This window comes from Schistocerca serialis, chromosome 2 (genome assembly GCF_023864345.2).
Source record: "Schistocerca serialis cubense isolate TAMUIC-IGC-003099 chromosome 2, iqSchSeri2.2, whole genome shotgun sequence".
Classification (NCBI taxonomy): Eukaryota; Metazoa; Arthropoda; class Insecta; order Orthoptera; family Acrididae; genus Schistocerca; species Schistocerca serialis.
In genome coordinates, this window is record NC_064639.1 from 1062755239 (window position 1) to 1062777377 (window position 22139).

At 39.4% G+C, this 22139-nt stretch overlaps 1 protein-coding gene across 5 annotated transcripts in view; it reads left to right on the forward strand.

Annotated features, from left to right (window-relative positions):
• LOC126458516 (uncharacterized) overlaps window positions 1-18458 on the forward strand; it is a 254934-nt gene extending 236476 nt beyond the window's left edge. For all 5 annotated transcript variants that reach the window (XM_050095616.1, XM_050095619.1, XM_050095614.1 and 2 more), the window contains 2 exons: window positions 16013-16339; window positions 16421-18458. In XM_050095616.1, the coding sequence (XP_049951573.1) occupies window positions 16013-16339; window positions 16421-16579 (486 nt within the window). In that variant the 3' untranslated portion in view covers window positions 16580-18458. The remainder of the gene's footprint in view (window positions 1-16012; window positions 16340-16420) is intronic.
• Window positions 18459-22139: the final 3681 nt, after the last annotated feature.

A 22139-nucleotide genomic window follows, 5' to 3' on the forward strand; every position in this document is an offset into this window, starting at 1 on the left:
GAACCTGACTGGTATACAATCTATACCGGAGGCCTTATCTTTATTCAGTGATTTAAGCTGCTTTGTTAAACCGGGGATATCTACTTTTATGTTTCTCATCTTGGCAGTTGTTCTTGATTGGAATTCAGGAATATTTACTTCGTCTTCTTTGGTGAAGGAGTTTCGGAAAACCATGTTTAATAACTCTGCTTTAGTGGCACTGTCATCAGTGACTTCACCATTGTTATTGCGCAGTGAACGTATTGATTGCGTCTTGCCACTGGTGTGCTATATGTATGACCAGAATCTCTTTGGGTTTTCTGCCAGATTTCGAGACAGAATTTCGTTGTGGAAATTATTAAAAGCATCTCGCATTGAAGTACACGCCATATTTTGAACTTCTGTAAAACTTTGCCAATCTTGGGGATTTTGCGTTCTTTTAAATTTGGCATGCATGCTTTTTTCATTGCTTCTGCAACAATGATCTGACCCATTTTGTGTACCATGGGGGATCAGTACCATCACTTATTAATTTATGTGGTATATATCTCTCAATTGCTGTTGATACTCTTTGAAAACATTCCACAACTTTTCTACACTTACGTGATTGGATCGGAAGAAGTGAAGACTGTCTCTTAAAAAGGTGTTAAGAGCATTTTTATCACCTTTTTTAAACAGATATACTTTGCGTTTCTTTTTGACAGTTGTAGGTGTTGCGGTATTCAGCCTAGCACCAACTGCCTTGTGGTCGCTAATCCCTGTATTCGTCACAACACTCACTATTTGTCGAGAATTATTTGTTGCTAAAAGGTCAAGTATGCTTTCGCAACCAATTGCACTTTGAGTGGGCTCATGAACTGATTGTTCAAAATAATTTTCTGAGAATACATTCAGTACAATTTCATACGATGTTTTATGCCTGCCGCCGGCTTTAAACGTATAATTTTTCCAGCATATTGAGGGTAGATTGAAGTCACCACCGACTATAATGGTACAAGCGGGGTACTTATTTGAAATAAGACTCAAGTTTTCTTTGAACTGTTCAGCAACTATGTCTTCTGAGTCGGGGGTCGGTAAAATGATCCAATTAATAGTTTAGTCCGATTGTCAGATATAACCTCTACCCATACTATTTCACATGAACTATCTACTTCAATTTCGCTATAAGGCAAACTACCTCTGACAGCGATAAATACTCCACCACCAACTGTATTTAATTTATCCTTTCTGAACACTGTTAAATCGTTTGAAAAAATTTCGGCTGAACTTACTTCCGGCTTTAGCAAGCTCTCTGTACCTACAACTATTTGAGCTTCAGTGCTTTCTATTAGGGCTTGGAGTTCTGGTTCTTTCCCAACACAGTTACGACAATTTACAACTACAATACCAATCGTTTCTACAACTACCTTACAGTGTTTTACCTGCTCACTTTTAGACATACGCCCCTTCCGTGGTTCCCTGAGACCCTCTAACGTAAAAAACCACCCAGTCCCTTCCACACAGCCCCCGCTACCTGTGTAGCCACCTCCTGTGTAGCCACCTCCTGTGTGTAGTGGACTCCTGACCTATTAAGTGGAACCCTGAAACCCACCACCCGATGGCGCAAGTTAAGGAATCTGCAGCCTACGTGGTCACAGAACCGCCTGAGACTCTGATTCAGACCCTCCACTCGGCTTTGCACCAAAGGACCACAGTCGGTTCTATCAATGATGCTGCAGATGGCGTGCTCCACCTTAATCTCGGGAGCAAGACTGGCATACCATTTCCGCTAGCCGCCCGAAGCCAGACAGAATCTGCTCCGATCCAAAGCGACACATGTCATTGGTACCGACATGAGCCACCACCTGCAGTTGGGTGCACCCTGTACTCTTCATGGCATTCGGGAACACCCTCTCCACATCTGAAATGACTCCCTCTCGAATGCACATGGAGTGCTAACTGGCTTCCTTCCCCTCCTTGGCAACCATGTCCCTAAGGGGCCCCATTACGCACGTAACATTGGGGCTCCCAACTACAAGCAAACCCACCCTCTGTGAATGCCCAGACCTTCTGGGCCGAGAAGCTTCCTCTGGAACTGGGTGAACGACTGCATCCAGCTCAGAGACATCGTCAGCCACAGATAACACCTGAAACCTGTTCGTCAAATGAACTGGGGAGGCCCTGTGATCGGCCCCTCAGAAAGTTTTTTACCGCGTGCCAGACTTTGGAATGATCTCCCACACGACCACGGGTGGGGGTCAACGTCAGTGCAGGCAGTACCCTGGGAGGTCACAGCAGTGGACCGATCGGAGGACACACGGGACATGCTCAGTGGCCCTCGCATCCCCACGTTCGATCCCCCACAGTGACGCCCCTTGGCAGCAGCCTGAAGCTGTGTGACGGAAGTCAACGCAGCCTGAAGCTGTGAGCGAAGGGTCACCAGCTCAGCTCGCATCTGTACACAACAATCACAGTTCCTATCCATTACTGCAGTCGCTCCTGTTTGAAGCTCGTAAAAATATGTAACAAGCAAATGGTGTACTCGTCTTGTTAGTAGCAGGAACTACCGGTGCACTCTCGCTGACGGTCTGACAGACACTGAGCTGTTATAACCAAACAAACAAAAGCCTGCACTATACGGGAGTCGATACAACGGTCGATAGCAATGCGGTACTGTACACTACACTGTTATTGAAATATAAAGTTGTGCCTAGTAAGCACTCGAACATGCAAGAAATTACAAAAATAAACTAGTAACTACACAGATAACTGAAGATAAGTCGCTCCTGTTTGAAGCTCGTAAAAATATGCAGCAAACGAACGGTGTACTCGCATTATTAGTAGCAGGAACTAGCGGTGCTGCTCTCGCTGACGGTCTAGCTGACGCTGGTGGCATCTCCACTGTTGCTCCAACTGCTCCCAAGTCAGTTCATTGTGGAGCACCTCTTCTTAATCAGAATAAGTGGGGGTTCCCAATCCTTACTAAGGACGTAGCCACTATTATAATTGATCAGCTGTTCCCACACTTGAATCTTGATGGAATCTTTAATGACACAGTTCCAGAAGTTAGACGTCAGTGTAAGAGCCTCAACGTGGTGCAGAAGAACCATAGTCTTCCTCTCCACTCTCTTCGTGGAATCAGTGTCAGTCTTCGGTATGAACCGACTTCTGGCAGGCCTCACTCCTTCTCAGTGTAATACTGGTGAGACAAGACCATGGTCGCATTGCCTTTGTTGGATGGTAAGACCACAGTATTTGGATCTCCTCTTAGTTCCCGTATGGGCAGCCTCTCCCTGCAGAGACATTCAATTTCATAGGTTTGTGTGAGACTATGACAGGTTTTGCAACACACTTCTTCAGCTGCTTCAGGTGGATGTGGTGAAGCTATTCAGTCTACTGTGCTAATAATGTCAATTGAGAGTAGGTACAAAATGGATTCCTCCCTTAAGAACTGTCATGAAGTCCTCGTCCAGTTACTTATCCTTCAGATACCAGAAAGTCTTGCATGGAGCATCAAAGGTAGTCTGTCATATACACTTGAATTTCGATGTTTGACATCCAGTGATCTTTCTGTGTGCTGAGTCTGCTGTGGCCCAGGTGACACTATTAATCCATTTCTATGTCCAGGAACCGATGTGGTAGCTGATGTGGATAGCTGTAGATTGTGGTGTTGTGGGAACTAGATTGATGCCTGTAGGTACATATGTAGTAAGTGTAAGTGCATACACTTTCTCGTCTGGCGTTATGAATGCTCATGATTTCCATAAATAATGTGGTTGTCATTTGCATTATTGGACGGGACCTTCTGCTCGGTTGCAGTCTGCTGTGCTAATTGTTCTGCTTCACCTGGCAATTGTGGGTGGAGCTGCAAGAGAGACTGTTCTCCAACCAACATCACCACATGATTACAATGAAATGAACACCCCTAGCTGCTTACAGGCATTGACATAAGACGTCAACGGGGACAGATGAAGATGTGTGCCCCGACCGGGACTCGAACCCGGGATCTCCTGCTTACATGGCATACGTTCTATCCATCTGAGCCTCCGAGGAAACAGAGGATAGCGTGACTGCAGGGATTTATCTCTGGCACGCCTCCCGCGAAATCCACATTCTCAACGTATATATATCACCTCATCAGTTTAAGTTTATGTTCTATCAACATAATAAATAACATTTCACATTAACATCTTCCAGAACATGAAATTAATATTACATCTGGCAGAGCAGACAATATTCTCTACCTGACATTTTGCCACCCAAGTTCAAAATCAACACCATTTAATATCTCTGCACAGAGAAGTAGCTGGTAGCGCATTGTCATCTGCGGCACTATTCCATGGGCCAAGCTCTTCTCTGGTGCATCATCAACACAGAGTAAGTGGCCCCACATCACAGCAGGTGGCAATGTTTTAGCACCTGTCCAATTCCCAAGACATACAGCTTCCATGGATTATTCTGTCTCTGCACAGAACTTCCCACATTTCTCACACAGTGGGGTGTTCAGTCTTTTTACCTACCTTAGGCATTAAGAAATCTTCCAACATATTTCATCAGTTAAGTTAAACTTGAGTGTGACATGCTGTTTCCTACAAAATAGCTTATGACACTCCATATCCTACCACGTAGGTGAAAGATGTCTGAATCATTCGTGTACATTGAACTTGTATTGCTTCTTGCTTAACTTATGCCTTTTTAACATTTTGTTATTGAAACTTAGTGTGATACTTTACACATCTTTCAGTACTACTCATGTCGTTATATTCTTTTGAGAGCAAGATAAAATAAGAACTTCATTATTCCATTTTAGTGTATTTTTACTATCTTTGTATACCTTCGCAGATTTTTCAGAATGCCTTTCTTTGAAAATTATTTTTCATCTGCCTGTATGAGGAACCAAATTTCATACAATTTGGATTGTGCATAGTTTTTTCACATATCCCGTTGTGTCATAACCTGTAACTCTTTCATTAGTCTCCTGCAAAAATTATCATTGCGATTAATGCTGCTTTCCCATGTGGAGGGTGCTTCTGAAATACCATGTCTTAATTTCTTATAAGAACCAATAGATTACCTTCATTTAGAGATGAAGATACTCCATCATTATTCATAACACCTTATGGGTCACTGTTGTATATTAAATCTATGTACTCCCTACAATGATAAACGTCACCTAGTCCATGAGTTCACCTTACCTAGGCATTGGTCATCTGGGAGTCCACACAAAGAAAAATGTCAAGGTCGTCTATTCTCTAAGTTTACCTTGACTTACCCCAGCCATCTCAATTATGAGTCCACCTAGTCTATTTACCACCTAATCTAAATATTTTTTGCTGCCATTAATACTCCTTCCTGGAGCATCTAACCTCCTTGCGTATACTGTTTTATTTTGACTCGCATCCTCCTACCTAACACAAACCTTAAATTATTTATATCATCCTTTGATGTTCCATATTCTTTCTCCCAATAGGGTTACATTGTTCCTCTCCTTTTAAGTGTTATGTGTTACAGTGGAGTTGATTTGTAGTAATTTCATACTCCTTTTCTCCTGTTGCCCGATTTACTGTTGTTCGTACATTTAAGATTTTAGCTCTTGTACATTCACTTCCTTCTAAAGTGCTGGATTGCTTTCCTAGTATTCCCCCATGACGTAGCTAACATGGAAAGGAACCTCAGTACAGTAAATGCTTTCTTGTTTGTATCTCTTAGTATACTGTGGTGTGTGTGTGTGTGTGTGTGTGTGCGTGCGTGCGCGCACCTGGGTTTGTATGTATTCACATATTGTGTATATATGTATGTAAATGTATGATCCTTAACTTTTTGGATCCTCCTTTGATAACAGGATTTTTGTCAATTATTGTCATGAAATAAAGGAAGGCTTTCATCAACAGAAATGTATGAAAATTGGCGGGAAGTTGGATAGAAATGGTCCTTATAATAGAGAAGGGGGAAATAAAAGACGAAGAAGAAAATCAGAATGTTACAACTGAAGAAAGGAAAGAAGACAGATCCCAAAGACTGGTAACCCTCATCCCCCCACGCAACCCCAAGGAAACCCCTTCTGCTAAGGTTTTTCACTGTGATACTGGAGGGAGAAGTTGGTCGGCATTCCCCACAGAATAATTTTGCCACAGCTTCACCATTGCAAACTCCAAAAATTAATAGTAACAGCCCTTCCTGTTGATCATCGAAGGGTGGTTAATAGCATATGTTTGTGTTGCACATTTCTGTGTAATGTGTGTGCTTGTGTGTGTGTGTGTGTGAGAGAGAGAGAGAGAGAGAGAGAGAGAGAGAGGGGGGGGGGGGTGCTAGGTGTGGGTATGGGTATTGGCATGTGCGTGTGCTGCAAATGAGTCCTGTGTTCTCAAACAGTCAGGATTCCAAATCACTAGCCTCAAGAAGTCTTCTATTTCTTCTGTTCACTACCTCCCCTACAAAAAGTATATAAAACCAACACCCCATATGCCCATTGTATAAAAAGAAAATCCCCGTACCAAGCCACCGAAAGTTGGTGTTGTACAACTTTTGAGACATTTTAATGATATTGTACTTTTGTAGATGTGTTTTAAGTAGTAATATAGGACAGTGTAAGTTTAATGATTTGCATATGACAGAATAGTAAGAGAGCCAAGAATCAATGCAGGGAAAAAGGAAAAGTAGTAGTACTGCATTGATTAACTCGATTGCCTTGCATAGCCCTGTTAAGACTAAGGTCCCCCTGAGGTTTCAATGAATTTCTTAATAATTTCCATACTATGCAGGCCTTTTTCCTTGTCAACCACTGGATCCACTAGGAACATTGTTCAGCTAAGCTTCGGCCGATGTTACTGTTAAACCAAGCATGGTGTGTGGAGTGGTAATTTATGTTTTCTAGTTAAATGTTGCTAGAGAGAGCCACACAGCTGGCACAGCACATATGACTATGTAAATGTAGTAGAATGAGCATGAAGCAACGACAATGATACAGTTCACAGCACAGCACATCTACAGTTGATATTGTTCATAGTGACATTGCTTTTAACGACCTGTTGGCAGCAACAGTGAAATCTAACAGACCTGTTTAAATCCTACGTAAACGCTATATTTAAAAAAAAAAAATCATTTGTTATGACTTATCATATAAAATGACATATATTTGTTACATTTTCAGATAAATATATCGGCTATAACGTCCAACGTTCATTTTGGCTGTTACGTATTTGGGGATTACTCCCAACAACGTAATGTTTATTTTCAAACTTTTGTTTTCTGTAGATTTTTGGTTTCAGATCTAGATTGTTGGTTGCAAATCGGGTGTTAAAACAAATGTATCGTCAAATACAAAATGTGTCTGGGCACCTTTAAAGGCGAAAAACAAACAAAGCTAACTGATTACCTTAAGTAGGAAAGTATACTGCAGTATGCATTACTGTATAGCATTTTAAAGTTAAAGCAACTGGTTAAAAAACAGAACAACACTGCTTTTGCTGTGATTGTAGAAAACTAGAAAATTAAATTCCTGTATGTGTTACTTTTTCGAAGTACAGAAGTGGAATAATAGTGTATTCATTATTGATGTTTTGTGATTATGTATGTTACATATTTTGGATGTGTTAGCCACAGTAAATCACATTTTGATAACATTTTAAAGTGCAACGTAGGAGACAGTGTATGCCTTCATGGGCGTTATGTATAAAATCCTGTCTTTTCAGTTTGGTACTGTTGATTGATTTTTGTAATACAGTAAATGGAATGAAGTTGTGTCATTCATGATTGTTATGCTATACAGCAGTTACAGTAACTTTTAAGCAAGCTCAGCTTTTTATCTCATTCATTATTGAACAATTTACATTGCTGCTACTTCTTTCTTCACTTAATTTTGTATATTACTGGCATTTTATTGCTGCATGTACTGCATAAACACAAGGAAAATTCCTCTTCAGTAAACTGAGGTCTGTAGTTCATTAACAGTTGACATGTTTTCCAATGTCAATGAAGTATTCTCGTAAACTGTGTATTATAGTGGTAGTATTGGATACCTTAATAGGGTACAGGTTTACACACTTCGATCATCAATCTAATAAAACAAAAATACATGTAACACCTCGTCCTCTTGCAAGGGGTCCAAAGAAATCTGTTGGTGTCAAATAGTATAATTACTTGGATATTATTGGGTTCACTTGTATATTATGCTAGAATTATTTTCCTTTTATTTTTGCCAAGCACTATCAAATTATAATTATTACATTCCTACATAAGTTCTTTCAATCGTAAAACTTTTATGATATATTTAATATACTTTCTGATACCAAAATGCCCATATCTGTTGTGTGTATACCATATTAAGTTGGATTATGTCTTGTAGGGAATACAAAATTTCCGGTGATTGGAGTTTGTGTATATACCATATTAAGTTGGATTATGTCTTGTAGGGAATACAAAATTTCCGGTGATTGGAGTTCTCATCATTTCTCCAAAACTAAATGTTGTTGCAAATTTTTCATAAGTTTGTTTATGTACTTGGTAAATCTTGTTGTTCTACTAATGACCATCCTGCCAGCTGTTAGCAGTTTATGAACTGGAGCATTCCTGATGTAATGTTCCATATATCACCAAAATTTCCCTAAGAGCAATTTACTAGAACTTACGGAGAGCTGCCTGACAAGGAGAGGCCAGACCCTGCAGCTGACTAATTTTGACATGCTTCAGCATACGTCAGGGAAGGGGACATTTGAAGATAACTCCTTTGAAGAAGTTGAAGAATATCAAGTTTTCTTTCACTACAATAACCAATAATTTTATTCCTTGTTGTTGTTGTTTTTGTGATCTTCAGTCCAAAGACTGGTTTGATGCTGCACTCCATGCCATTCTATCCTGTGCATGCCTCTCTTCATCTCAGCAAACCTACTGCAACATCCATCCATGTGAACATGGTCACTGTATTCATCTCTTGGTCATTCTCTACAGTTTTAACCCTCCACCTCTCTCTCTCTCTCTCCCTCTCTCTCTCTCCCCCTCCCCCCCCCTCCCCCCCCCCCCTCCAATACTAAACTAATGATTCTTTGATGTTTCAATGTGTCCTATCACCTGATCCATACATTTAGTCGTGCAACAATTTTTTCTCCCTCTCACCATTTCTGTTCTTGTACTTCATTGTTTACATGATCTATGTATTTAATCTACATCATTTTTTGAAGCATCAGTGTTCAAAAGCTTCTCTTCTCTACTCACATTAGCCGCTAATTGTCCTCATTTCACCACCATACAAAGCTATACTGCAGATCATACCCCCAGGAACGACTTCCTAACACTTAAATTACTAATCCTTGTTAACTCTTCTTCAGAAACACTTTTCTTGCCATTGCCAATCTACATGTTATATCCTCTCTACTTCGGCCATTATCAGTTATTTTACTGTCTGAATAACAATATCTGTCTACTGCTTTTAGCGTCTCTTTTCCTTATCTAATTCCCTCAGCAGTGGCTGATTTAATACAACTGCATTCCATACCCTTGTTCTGCTTTTGTTGAATTCATCTTATAACCTCCTCTCAAGATACTGGCTATTCTGTTCAACTGCTCTTCCAAGTCCTTTGCTGTCTCCTATAGTATTACAATGTCCTCAGTAATCCCCAAAGTTTTTATTTCTTCTCCCTGAACTTAAATTCCCTCTCCAATGTTTTTGTTTCTTTTATTGGTTGCTCATGTACAGATTGTATAACATTGGGAATAGGCTACAACCTTGTCTCTCTCTCTTCTCAACCATTGCATCTCTTTCATGCCCTTTGACTCTTATAACTTCTGTCAGGTTTCTGTACAAGCTGTGTATAACTTTTCGCTCTCTGTATTTTACCCCTGCTACTTTGAGAATCTCAAAGCGTGTATTCCAGTCAACGTTGTCAAAAGCTTTCTCTAAGTTTACAGATGCTGTAAATGTAGGTTGCCCGTCTAATATTATAAGTTGTATGGTTAGTATTGCCTCGTGTCTTCCTTCTTTTATTCGGAACACAAATGATCTTCCCCGAGATTGGCTTCTTCCAATTTCACCATTCTTTTGTAAATAACTTGTCAGTGTTTGCAACCATGACCAATTAAACTGATAATTCAGTAATATTCACACCTGTCTGCAAATGCTTTCTTTGGAATTGGAATTATTACATTCTTTTTGAAGTCTGAGGATATTTTGCCAGTCTCATGCATCTTGCACACCAGGTAGTATAGTAGACTGTAGTCTACTTATAGTATTCTATCTCTTTGCCTCAGTCACGTCTAAATGATAGACCTCTGGCTTCAAGACGTAGGTGCAAGACCTGTCCCATACATCCTCCCACCACCACCTACTCCAGTCCGGTCACAAGCATCACCTATCCCATCAGAGGCAGGGCTACCTTTGAAACCAGTCATGTGATATACAAGCTAAGTTACAATCACTGTACTGCATTCTACATGTGCATGACAACTAACTAGCTGTCTGTCTGCATGGATGGCCACGGACAAACTGTGGCCAAGAAACAGCTGGACCACTCCATTGCTGAGCACACAGCCCAATGCATTGTTGTTCATTTGAATGACTACTTCGCAGCCTGTGCCATTTCGATCCTTCCTAACACACCCAGCTTTCCTGAATTGCGCAGGCGGTAACCCTCCCTACAATACATCCTACGTTCTCGTAATCCTCCTGGCCTCAAACTTTGTTATTTCTTTGTTCTGCACTCTGGCCCCTTCTCTGTTCCCAATCTTGCACTACACAGTCTTCTATTCCACCAATGCACCCACTGTCTTTTAACATCTCTCCTTTTCCACTACCTCCCCTACCCCCTTCTCTCACTAACTTTCCGACTGCACCTAGCTGCCCTCCGTCCACCTCGTCCCTGTATGCTCCCAGAAGCAGCACTTTACCGTCCCCCATCCCTACCCTGCTATCTGTTCCCCTTCCTGCCCCAGCCTCCTCCTTAACCCCACCATCCGGTTGTGTCTCCCATCATGTGCAGCTGCTAGCAGTGTGGCTTCAGCAGCCAGTGACTGCAGTCATGGTTATGTGAGTTTTGAGCGTTTGTGTGTGTGTGTGTGTGTGTGTGTGTGTGTGTGTGTGTGTGTTTTCTATCTCCGACAAAGGCCTTGAAAGCTCATTTTCTGACAGTCTTTTTGTTGTACCTATCTACGCTGCATGGTGAGTAGCAACTGTCCTTTTCATAATATTGTTACATTCCATCCTGGATTTTCCCTTGTTATATGTGTAACAGTTCTCTTTTCATTGCCTACCACTTAGTAGTTTTGTCGTAATAATAATACTATAGATTGTTGCGATTTGCTTCATGGTCAAACAGATGAATCAGACGAAAAGTGGGAATACAGTCTCTTCCAGCACTTTTCACAGTTAACATTACATAAAGCTCTAATATCATTTGGTTAATTGATTTTGCCATCTGCCATCTGAACATAGTCCTTGCCTGAGATTTCAGTGGCAGAAAATACATTGAAGCTTATATCCAGTTCATATAACACATTTTTAAGAACTACATTGTACACTGTTTATCAAAAGCCTTTAGTCAAGCACCTCCCACTCACAAACGATGTCTGCCACCTGGTTCAGAAGCCATCATTGGTGCCATCAGGGAGTGGTTCATTTGGTGAGACAGCTAGCCACATCCCTGGGGTGGAAGCCAAGACATCGCTTTGCAGCGTTGTTCCCAGAACCAATCATGTGCCTCTGGTTTGGAGTAAGTGGAAAGCTTAAACGAGGGGCTCAGATGATTCTGTGATGGTCTTGGATGTGCATTTTGTAGGAACCCAGATAGCAGATGTCATTTGTGATCTCAGTCCTTCATCTTGATGTGCAGTGTCCATAAGCAAACCAACTGCCTTGCTTCTTTGAACCTGGTAATGAGGTGTTTAAAGTGGTCGTCTTGAGTATCATCCAGTTGAAAAGAGAACGGTGTATCCTTTGTGTTTCAGTCTCCCGAGCAGAAATGTGGTGCAAAGCCAGTATCTTGCTTTACTGTGTTGTATACAAATTCACAATGGTCAGCAGTGTATCCCAATCTCTGTTCAACGTCAGTGTATATTGAGAGCATATCTGCCTTATGTGAGACCATTCGTCTGCAGGTGGTAGGCAGTTATCATCCTGTTAGTGCTGTTGCTATGGGAAATTGCCTTTTACAATAGTTTGGACTGCAAAACTTTTCCAGAGATCATCAAACAAAATGTCATCATCTACAAAGACATTGCAGTTTTGGGAGCTTTAGCTGTCAGCTCAACTTTGGTGACAGCATAATGAGTGAGGTAGTCAATGCAGGCTATTGTCCATCGATTTCTGTTTGTCGACTTTGGAAACTTCTCAAGGCTGATTCCAGTTCTACGGAATGATACTGCCGCAGGCTGTTTTGGTACCAGATACTCCATAGGTAATTGTGGCACATGCTTCCAATTGCTTTCATTCCTTGCCATAAGTAATTGTGGCACATGCTTTCATATGCTTTCATTCCTTGCAGTAGGTAATTGTGGCACATGCTTCCATTTGCTTTCATTCTTTGCAGTGGCTCACATATTGTAATGACTTGGTAGAGACCTGGCAACTGATACATGTGTCTGATCCTATCTAGACTCTTCATAAATTCCAGGTGATGAGATGCTTTTGTGTTATGGAAAAACAGCAGGATAGCTGGCCGTAGGTGAGCTGGGATAGTAAGCAACCATTTTTGTCCCCTTGGATTATAGTTCGTCTTATATGATATTCCGTATATTAATTGGAATTCTCCTTTTGTCAGTTCCTCCTCCTTCAAGGTTCTATGGTTTTCAGCAGTGCTAGATTATCTCTTTGCTCAGCAGCAGTGTCATTTAATGCTGTGATGATTTAGGTTTCACCCGTGCTCCTTTGTTCTACCAAAGGATTTCTTGAAAGATACTCCTTAAGCCTCAGAGGATCAAGGACTGGAAGTTCAGTGATATCATCTTGTGGCATCTTTCCCACTTCCTAATGGATTATCTGTCATTGAACTGATAACACCCTGTGTGAACACTGGCTGATTGATGGGTGATCCACAGTGTTGATACGGTGTGTTACCATGGGCTGTTTGGTCTTGTCTTTTCTCCACTCCAGATTTTAAAGCATTTGAAAATAGATACAGAATCCCCAACACATCCGAAATTGTTCCTCTCTTTGGCAGTTTGATAGTACCTACCTCCCTTATGTTGTCTGTAGTGGCAACAGAGCATGATTCTTCAGCATTGGCATCAAGGTGGCCTTTCTGGAGTGGTTTGACTGCCCTTAGGCGTGTACCTTTAAAGGATGAGTTGTGGCTGCTTGTGACTTTAGTGATACAAAATTCTCCTTGACCAACTACAGTGCTTATGATTTGCATCCAGATTTCTTTTGTGAGCCTCAGTAGCTTTCTGCAGTCAACAAAAGCTCCACAGTTTTAAATGAACATCTCAATTAATGACTGGAATGCGTCTCATTGATGAAGGCAGGATAACAGCATCTACAGTGGCAATGAGCTGTGCAGACCAATCTTTGTTATGTGTGGTTGTTGGAGTAGCTTCATCAGTGTAGAGCTCTGATCTTCCACAGTCTTTGACTGCTTGTGATGCCTGCAAGATGTCTCATCTGAGAATTAACATTATGACTGTGTTCTGTTAAAATGACAAATTTGAAGGGCATGCTCTATCATTGGCAGATAATCGTGCAGTACAGTTCCTATTGGCTGCATGTATTTCTGATTTATGACGTACAGCATAATTACTTGTGTATCACCAAACATAAGTGTTCTTTAGCTGTCAATGATAAGCATTTCACATTATAGAAAAGGAAACCCTTGAGTCGACTAGCACTCGGACAGGTTGGCCATTGATGAGTACTTCAGCAAGATTCCTTACCATCTTGGTAATGGTTATCCATGGAGAATTTTCATCTGTGGCAGCAACAGCTTAGTCGGTGTTTGCCTTGCTCAGTTTTTCTGAATTTATTTGCTAGGTGAGTGGCTGTTATCTCTGTATGGCAACAATGAACAGCTAAGGTGTGGGGGGGAGCGATGTCATCTAGGGCATGGAGATGGGCATTGTAACACAGTTCGGGTATAATTGTCAATGATAAGCATTTGACTGGTATAAACAGAACTATTGTAATGCTTGACATCTGGTGACATAGCCTTCTTTCTCTGAAGTAGCATACATTGTACCCAGGCTGTACACAGTGGAAACACATTGGCATTTTGTCCTCTATGCTACAGCAGTCTGTTCTTCTGCAGAATGGTATATTTGGCAGAGGAGTGAGTTGTACCTCTATTGGTCAGGTGCAGGGTTGTCATTTGATGGCTGTAGCACAAATCCAAGTTAGCTTTTTTGACAAGAGGTGGAGTCCAACTGTTTTAGTTGCCAGAAAATGCTGTATCTCTTCTTCTCTCACTGCCTAGTGAGATCATGGTGATCTTCCGAAACTGTCATAGGTACCATATTCGAGAGTCAGTCATACTTCTTTTGTCTGACTCTTTGTCTGTTGTATTTCCACAGCGCACTGGCACCATCTTTTTGTTGTTGTAACATCCATTACCAGATGGGATTGGTACATCCTTTCTGTGGCCTCTTTCTTTAAGTCTGAGATATTGTCAGCTTCTGTCATATTCAGATTTACAATGTGGTATAGGATCAAAACATTCTGTGTGTTGGACTGTTATGTTTCCCCATGCCCCATGATGCTGGGCTGTGTTCTTCCATTAAGTGAACTCACCACTGATTGTCACCATATATTTTCTTTAGTTTGGCCAGGAATTTGTTCTAATTGTGAGCTTCTCTTCATTGTCCTTGCACCACTACTAAGCTGTACATTCCACCTATTGTATTTGGAGAGTTTGTAGAACCTTTTCAGCTATTTTGTTTGATCTCAGCTAGCATCTTCAGAAAACACCAATGCATGCCTGGTGTGCATATGACTTGTTTATTTTTTGAATCCAATGGTTTTCTTAATATACATACTGTGGGAATGATGTACTGCTTGTATTTGGTTCTTGTCCATGTAAGTGATGGCTTTTACATTGCCTAATCAAAACTGTGGTTTTGAAGTACCCAGTGTCTCCACTAAACAACTTCTTGTCAGAACCACATTCAAGTCCAAATCTAAAAGCAGGGTCATCAGCGAAGTACAGCACTTAGCACTGAAATCGTGTTTGTCTAGCATCAGCTTACAGACTGGAATCGAACTCCTTTATGAAGAGTGTTGCTGTTTAGATAAACATTGAGTGTTGCAGGATATACAATCATCACAAACAAAGGAACCTTGAAAACCTTCTAGAAATAGTAAATAACAAATAATTGCTAGTGATCAGGTTTGAACCGGTGACCTGCAGCACACTAGCCAGAAATGCTATTTGCAACACTACACTGCATGGATGACAACTCGCAGCAATATATTTAAGTATCATATTTAAATCTAAACAGTTGTAATGTATTGTCTGTGAAATCCTTTCAGTATTTTGTGTCTGAAATTGAGACACATGCTATATAAATAACAACTTCATGTGACTTGGCAAGCTCTAAACATAGAATGATGTCCTTTGCAGATGCGCCACTGATCGGTGATGACATGATTTCACTGAGCTGGCTTTGTAAAGGGATATTATTTTCCTCAAACAGTTATTGACCCAAGGTTTATTGGTGACATAATTCTCCTACTCCATTGGCAAATTACATAGCAAAATCAGTTGGTGTATGTATTATTAGCTATTTCACATTGGCTTCGCTACATGGTTACATGTTCCTTATAAAATATGTTCTGTTAAAATGTAGCTGCAGATGCCTAGGAATTACCTTATACCCTTTCAGTATGGGTACATTTAGTTGTGTCTGTGTAGGGGGCGGGGGGGGGGGGGGGTGGACTGTGTGTTGGCAAATGGTTTTTGATTGTTATAGATTACAAATGTTCTATACACCTGCAGAAATGTCACTGGTATAGCTGCTGTCATATCACTGATACAAACTGTCTCCCAGTGTGTATCTGAATCTCCAAAAATATGCACACTTCTTTTATTTTCTTAAAAAAAGTACTCATTGCAAAATATAACTCTCTGCTGTTACTTTTTAGCCTCGCCGAGAAGAAGATAAGTCTGATAATAAGAGGTATAGAGAAATAAAGGAAAAACTGAGGAAAAGGAAAGAACTGGCACGTCAGCATGCAGAAAAATCAAAAAGATATCACCGTGAAAGTAAATTCCATTCTAACACAAGGTCATCAGAAAAACCCGTGACTGTTGCTGCTGATACTTCAAGTGATACAGCCAGGAAAATTAAGGATCAGTTCCGACTGCAGATGGCTGGTGTAATTGTGCAATATCTAAATCCATATAGAAAACCAGAATGTCAGAAAGCACGTATAACAAACACAGATGACTTCAAGCATCTTGCTAGAAAGGTAAGCTGATTAGTTGAACATTGATTTTCTGTTTTTGTCTTGTATCACGACATAAATTATCTATTTTACGCTTTATTTCAGCTGACACATTTTGTAATGCTGAAGGAGTTGAAACACTGCCGAAGTGTTGAGGACCTTGAATGCAATGATAATGTGAAACATAAAGCACGAGACTTTATAAAAAAATACATGGCTAAATTTGGTGCTGTGTATCAAAGACCAAAAGAGGAGGACCAGTAGAAGATCAGTTAATTTATCCATGTTGTGATATGTGAGTGGGTGTTTTGTTGATTTTGATGTTTGTAAATAATTTTACATATGAAATTGTTTTGAATTTTGTGAACCATTGGGTTATCTGGAAACAGAATAACAGGCAGATTGATGCCTTAGCCAGCCCCCTCCACCTACTATTGTTCCCTTCTCAGGTGGTACCTACCATTCCTGTTTCATGCTCAATATTATGTTAATTTTAATTGTTATGTAAAGAAAAAACTATTTTTTTATTTATAAAATTCTTATCAAAATTAAGGAATCAAAGAATGCCACAATTTTAATGTTGTCATAATTACAGTACATGTTTCATTATTCGCTTTAGAGCTATTAGAAAACTCTTGTGGTACATTTCATCATTATAAATGACAGGATTTGTCTTTGAAGCTAAGCTGTTTTTTTTATGAGTGTTTAATTGGACAATTCACGTAGTTACATTTATTGTATGTGCTGTTATTGCATCAGGTAACAATTCTTCAGCAACCAAGAATGATTTGCAACAAAATTCTATGGGCAATGAGTTTTATGCGTGACTGTGGTGAAAAGTACAATTTGTTATTGTCTCTGTTGAGCAACAATTTGAACAGTAACTAAGTGATGTAAATATTTATTATGTGAATTTGGCACAGGCTTGCTAATAGAAAAGGGCAGCAATGAAGACTATTGACACCAGTGTAGAAATTAGAGAAACTGTAAAATTGTACATTGATGTGATGTACAACTTGTAATTGTACAATTCAAAGTGTTCGTGAAATATATATAGATATGTACATAACAACATTAAATTAATCACTGGAATATTTATTATTATTTTTTAAAAAAAGTAGTATGTATTAAAATAATAGATTCTTTTTGTGATGACACAATAGCCCTTGATTTTATTTTGACAAAAAGTACAAGAGACTGCCGTCTTGGATGAAGTAGATTGTAAATTCCTATTTCCTTTCCAGGTATACCATATGAAATATTTTGATGCTATATTTTAAGTTCATATTAGTATGTCTCATACTACAAAAGGTATACTGTTAACAAATAGTAGAATTCGCATTGTCTTGTTTTCAACCCAAAATGTTTCATATTGTCACTTGTGATTAAATCTTGTGGATCAAGCACTGTCTGCAAGAATAGGTTTACTTAAACTCTGTTTACATCAAATTTTAAATTTTTTCTCCTATGACAAACGTCTCTTTTGCAACCATTTTCCACGTATAACCTCATCTTCAACTCCCCTCTAGCTGCAAATTAATGATGCCTGCCTATGCTAACATCACAGAAAGAATTAATGCAAAATGATTTGAAGTTGCATTTTGTAAGATTTGTTTTTCTTCATGGATTTAACAAGAAATTTTGTTGTCATATTGTTTTCCTTTTTTAAATTATTATAATTTTAAGGAAAAACATGCGGGAAAGTCAGTACAGTGAATGAGTAGGGAAGGATGGACTATGGTAATTAAAAAGCAGGTGGACTATGATAATTAAAAAGCAGATCACATGCCAGAGATACAGATATTACATTCTCACCTGACTTGCATAAAAAAATCACTTTTAGTAGGCATAATATTTAATTATGTTTGCTTATTTCATTAACAGGAAATTGTGCTGTTTCTTGGTGATGACGATTCTGGGTTGTTTTAGTTGGACCCTGCTTGGTGGTGTCAGTGAATGGCTTTTTAAGTTGTAACCTGTGGTAGTTTCCGCTAGTTATATCTCAAAGAAAATGACCACTCAGTTATGCAGCTAACAGTCAAGTCTTATGAGAAATGAGAAAAAGTTTTATTAAGCACAGTGTCTGATAAAATCAGAGAAAGCCACAAGATAAAAATAAAGATTCCTATAATCATAAAAATTACTTGATGGTTATCAAGAATTAAGTTGTTCCCTTCATTACCATTTAAATTAATTTATGCCTTACCAATATTATAAATAACAAAATATCTTTAGTAAATTAATTTTGGTTATGCAATCTTCTTATAAAAGCAGATCTCATCAAATAAAGAGGAGGATATATAAAAATGGTACTGTGCCAGTGTAGTGGTACTATGTATAATCTCTTGAAAAATTTTCCATAATCTTCCATACGGCACTGAAAGATTTTATAATTTTTTTACAAATTACTTTTGATATCCTGTGTGTTTTGAAGTGTGTATTCAGCATCACAGAAAGAGTAATGTATCACTGATACCATATTGAGACATTATTCACATTATATTGGCTGGGAAAAAAATTCAGAGTTACTGAATATGAAATAATAGCACGTTTTTTTGTGTAGTCTGGATGGAGGGATTGGAGACGAAGATTTTTTCCCCATTTGAATCTGTTTGTAGTGTTTATGAAAGAGAAGGAAATAGATAACTGACTTGGTTGGGGAGGGGGCGGGGATGATTTCTTTGCACTGCTAGTCTGGATTGGAATTAACTCCGCTCAACAGTTATTATCCTCTGTTGTCAAGTGTTACACTCATTACAGATGACAATCATCCAAAATTCTCCCAGCAGAAGATTGTTCTTATATAATCTGCATAATTTTTATCACATGTACATTCACTTTCTTTGATAAACATTAATCCCTCCCCTGCCCCCTTTCATCATCCTGGTATTATGTGTACTGTTGTACATACAAAATATTTTAAACATATCACTTTAAAAAAAAGTATTATGGATGTGAATGACATGCTAGATGAAACATGGGTAACTGGCAAATTTGAACTAGTAGCTGATGGCCAAAGAACAGATGAATTTCCTGGGGTAATAGTAGTATGCAGGACAAATTACCGGTGTTGATATTTCATATATCTACAGGACAGTGTTGCTGAATGTGGCATATTACACCAAAGGCATTCTTACCACAATATCAAGTGGCAAAAAAGGGTGGGAGAATAACTAGCAGTCCATATCTGGGTGCATTGTTTAAATTATATTTCCAATTCTAACATTTAAACATGAAAAATGAAAGGAAACTATTCACAATCTAAAATACTGAAATATGTGAAAGATATTTGTTGTTTATTAGCAGTGAAAATGCAAATTGTTTTTGCAACATTTGCTGTTTGTGGTTCAATTGTTAAATATGAAATCATTTAGCCAAGGGTGAAAGAATTAATCAGATTGTTCTATAATCTCCCAAAAAAATTTGCAAATGTCTACCAGTGACAGTATCTCCTCTAAAACTTTTGAGTTCCAGGCCCTTTGCAGCAGGCTTGTCACAGAATCCCAGGCATTTTTGGCATCTGTTTTAAGTGCCTATCATTTCATTCTTACAACCATCTTTACAAATATGGATGAAGGTAGAAAATTTCTTATTTAATGCAGCTACAAAATGAAACACATTCACTACAAATTTAGCATATAAATTTTATTTAAATTTGAACAAAAGTTTAGCGAAAAAAAAATTATGTGAAGATTTTAATGCTGCAGTAGAAGACTGTTGCTATACACATTTTGGGGTGTAGCAGTATGTTGATGTATAGGCCTACTTTCTTTCTTTGCAAACTCATCACCTACTTGAAGAAAATTTGCCAAATGGCAACCCTTTGCCCTGCCACACATCCACTTTCTTCTTTGAATTCAGGGAGTGATGGTTGCTTGTGTAATGTTGTCCGTCCTAATTTTACATCTGAAGGATTTGCAGCAGTAGAAAATCTTTTGCATGGTGGGTCTAAAGACGGAACTACATTGGAAGTACTTCCTTGATTATTTGGAAGTATATTACGCATTGTTGGAGGTGGCATTTTGTCTGAAAACAGAATGGAAATCTAAATCACATAGTAGATTTAGCAAGCAAAATAATGTAGAACAGCAGAATGGTAATATTGTAATAATGTTGTTTTCATGTCTGAGCCTGATTCAGAAGCAGAGTCACTGTATTTGCTTTCAAAAATGTTCCCTTCAGAAACAGTCTTCAAATGATTAATTCAGTAGCTTGTCAATTTCAGTACTGGTCAATAATTCCTACATAGTAATCAGAAAACGTGTCTAGGACAACGAGAAACCCACAAAAAGTATGGTACCACATATCAGTGCACTGTCCTTAAGAATGCCGAAATAGTTTCAGAAACATCTACACAATGGCAGCACGCAGAGACAAGTTCACAGTATGCCAAACCTGAAAAGAAGCTGCGAGAACAATGACTGTAATACAAACGTTGGAAGACGAACAGAGCTTGGGTGTGGGACACTCATTGCAAGGCTGTGATATGAGCTGTGATCAGGCTTGGGACTCAAAAGTGTTAAAATAATGAATTTTTTCAGTTATGTAGTTACAAAACTATTTACATCACTGTCTGCTCCTCATTATGAATTGCTTCGCTTTCTTCTGCACATCTCTAATTCGCTGCCCCCCTCAAAGATACATAATCAGTTCTTCCGAAATGCCTTCATTCTCAGCATCATGCCCTAGAAAACATGCGGTGCTGCTCACTATTTTCCTTCACATATCACTGATCTGATACAGGGTTTTCACAAGAAGTTGATCAATTCTCAGAGGTAGTAATCATTTCGTAGTTGGCGGCATATTATACAGTGCATCCCAGTTCAGTTAGGACTTTTTGTATGAAATTGCAATGCTATCTTGTGGTGAGTTGTAGCATTACAATCCTTGAAGTTTCCAAAACAGCTGTGTAGAAAGTCAAGTCGCTAGCATTGCAGCAGGAGGCATCCTTGGCAGAAAATGGCAGTCGTGCAGTGAGGCAACACTTTGAGTCGCTCGGCATTTGTGCGTGAGAATTCGTTGCATTCGACCCAAATTCTGAGAGTCAGGTTCCTGGTTGCTACTCCATAATGACACCCCAGCCCACAAAACGAATATTGTGCACGAGTTTTTGGCCTGCAAGTAGATCACGGTCCTGGATCACCCAACATATCCGCCAGATTTGTCCACAGCCAGTTTCATTCATGTTGAAATCTGGTGCTCTTTTGTAGTACTGAATATGAAATTAAATGAAGCCCATTGTAAGACATTTACTGTCAAACTCCTAAGATTGGTGGTAGTTGGAATAGGCAAAAAATCTGCTGATGAGAACTATAGTGCCTATAATCAAGAAAAAGACATAATAAAAATAACACTTTCAATATTCTATATGAAGTATTGATTAATCAATAATTCAATAAACCATAATACAGACAATGTATGTTAATATTTTGGTATATCAATATTTTGGGCCCATCTGTAGTTGTAACCCAACATGCTCTACAGAATGGCGACATGTTGCCTTGGCCTGATCGATCACCAGATCTGTCTCCAATCCAGCACATATGAGACATTGTGGGACAACAACTCCACCGATGAAGGTTTCTCGGGTCTCCAGCCGGGTGATAGCGTTATCTCGCGATGTTTCGGGAAGTGTCGTACTACCCATCTTCTGGCAAAGTGTCGAGATTCGCAAAGGATGGGGCCCCTCGACGCCCACACCAACGTGGTGACCAAACCAAAAGTTCTACTGTCACCTCCGTATAACATGTTAGTTTTTGAATCAGGAGTCACAGGATGCGGGCTGTGATGTTATCCATGTGTCTGGGTAAGATTACTCATTAAC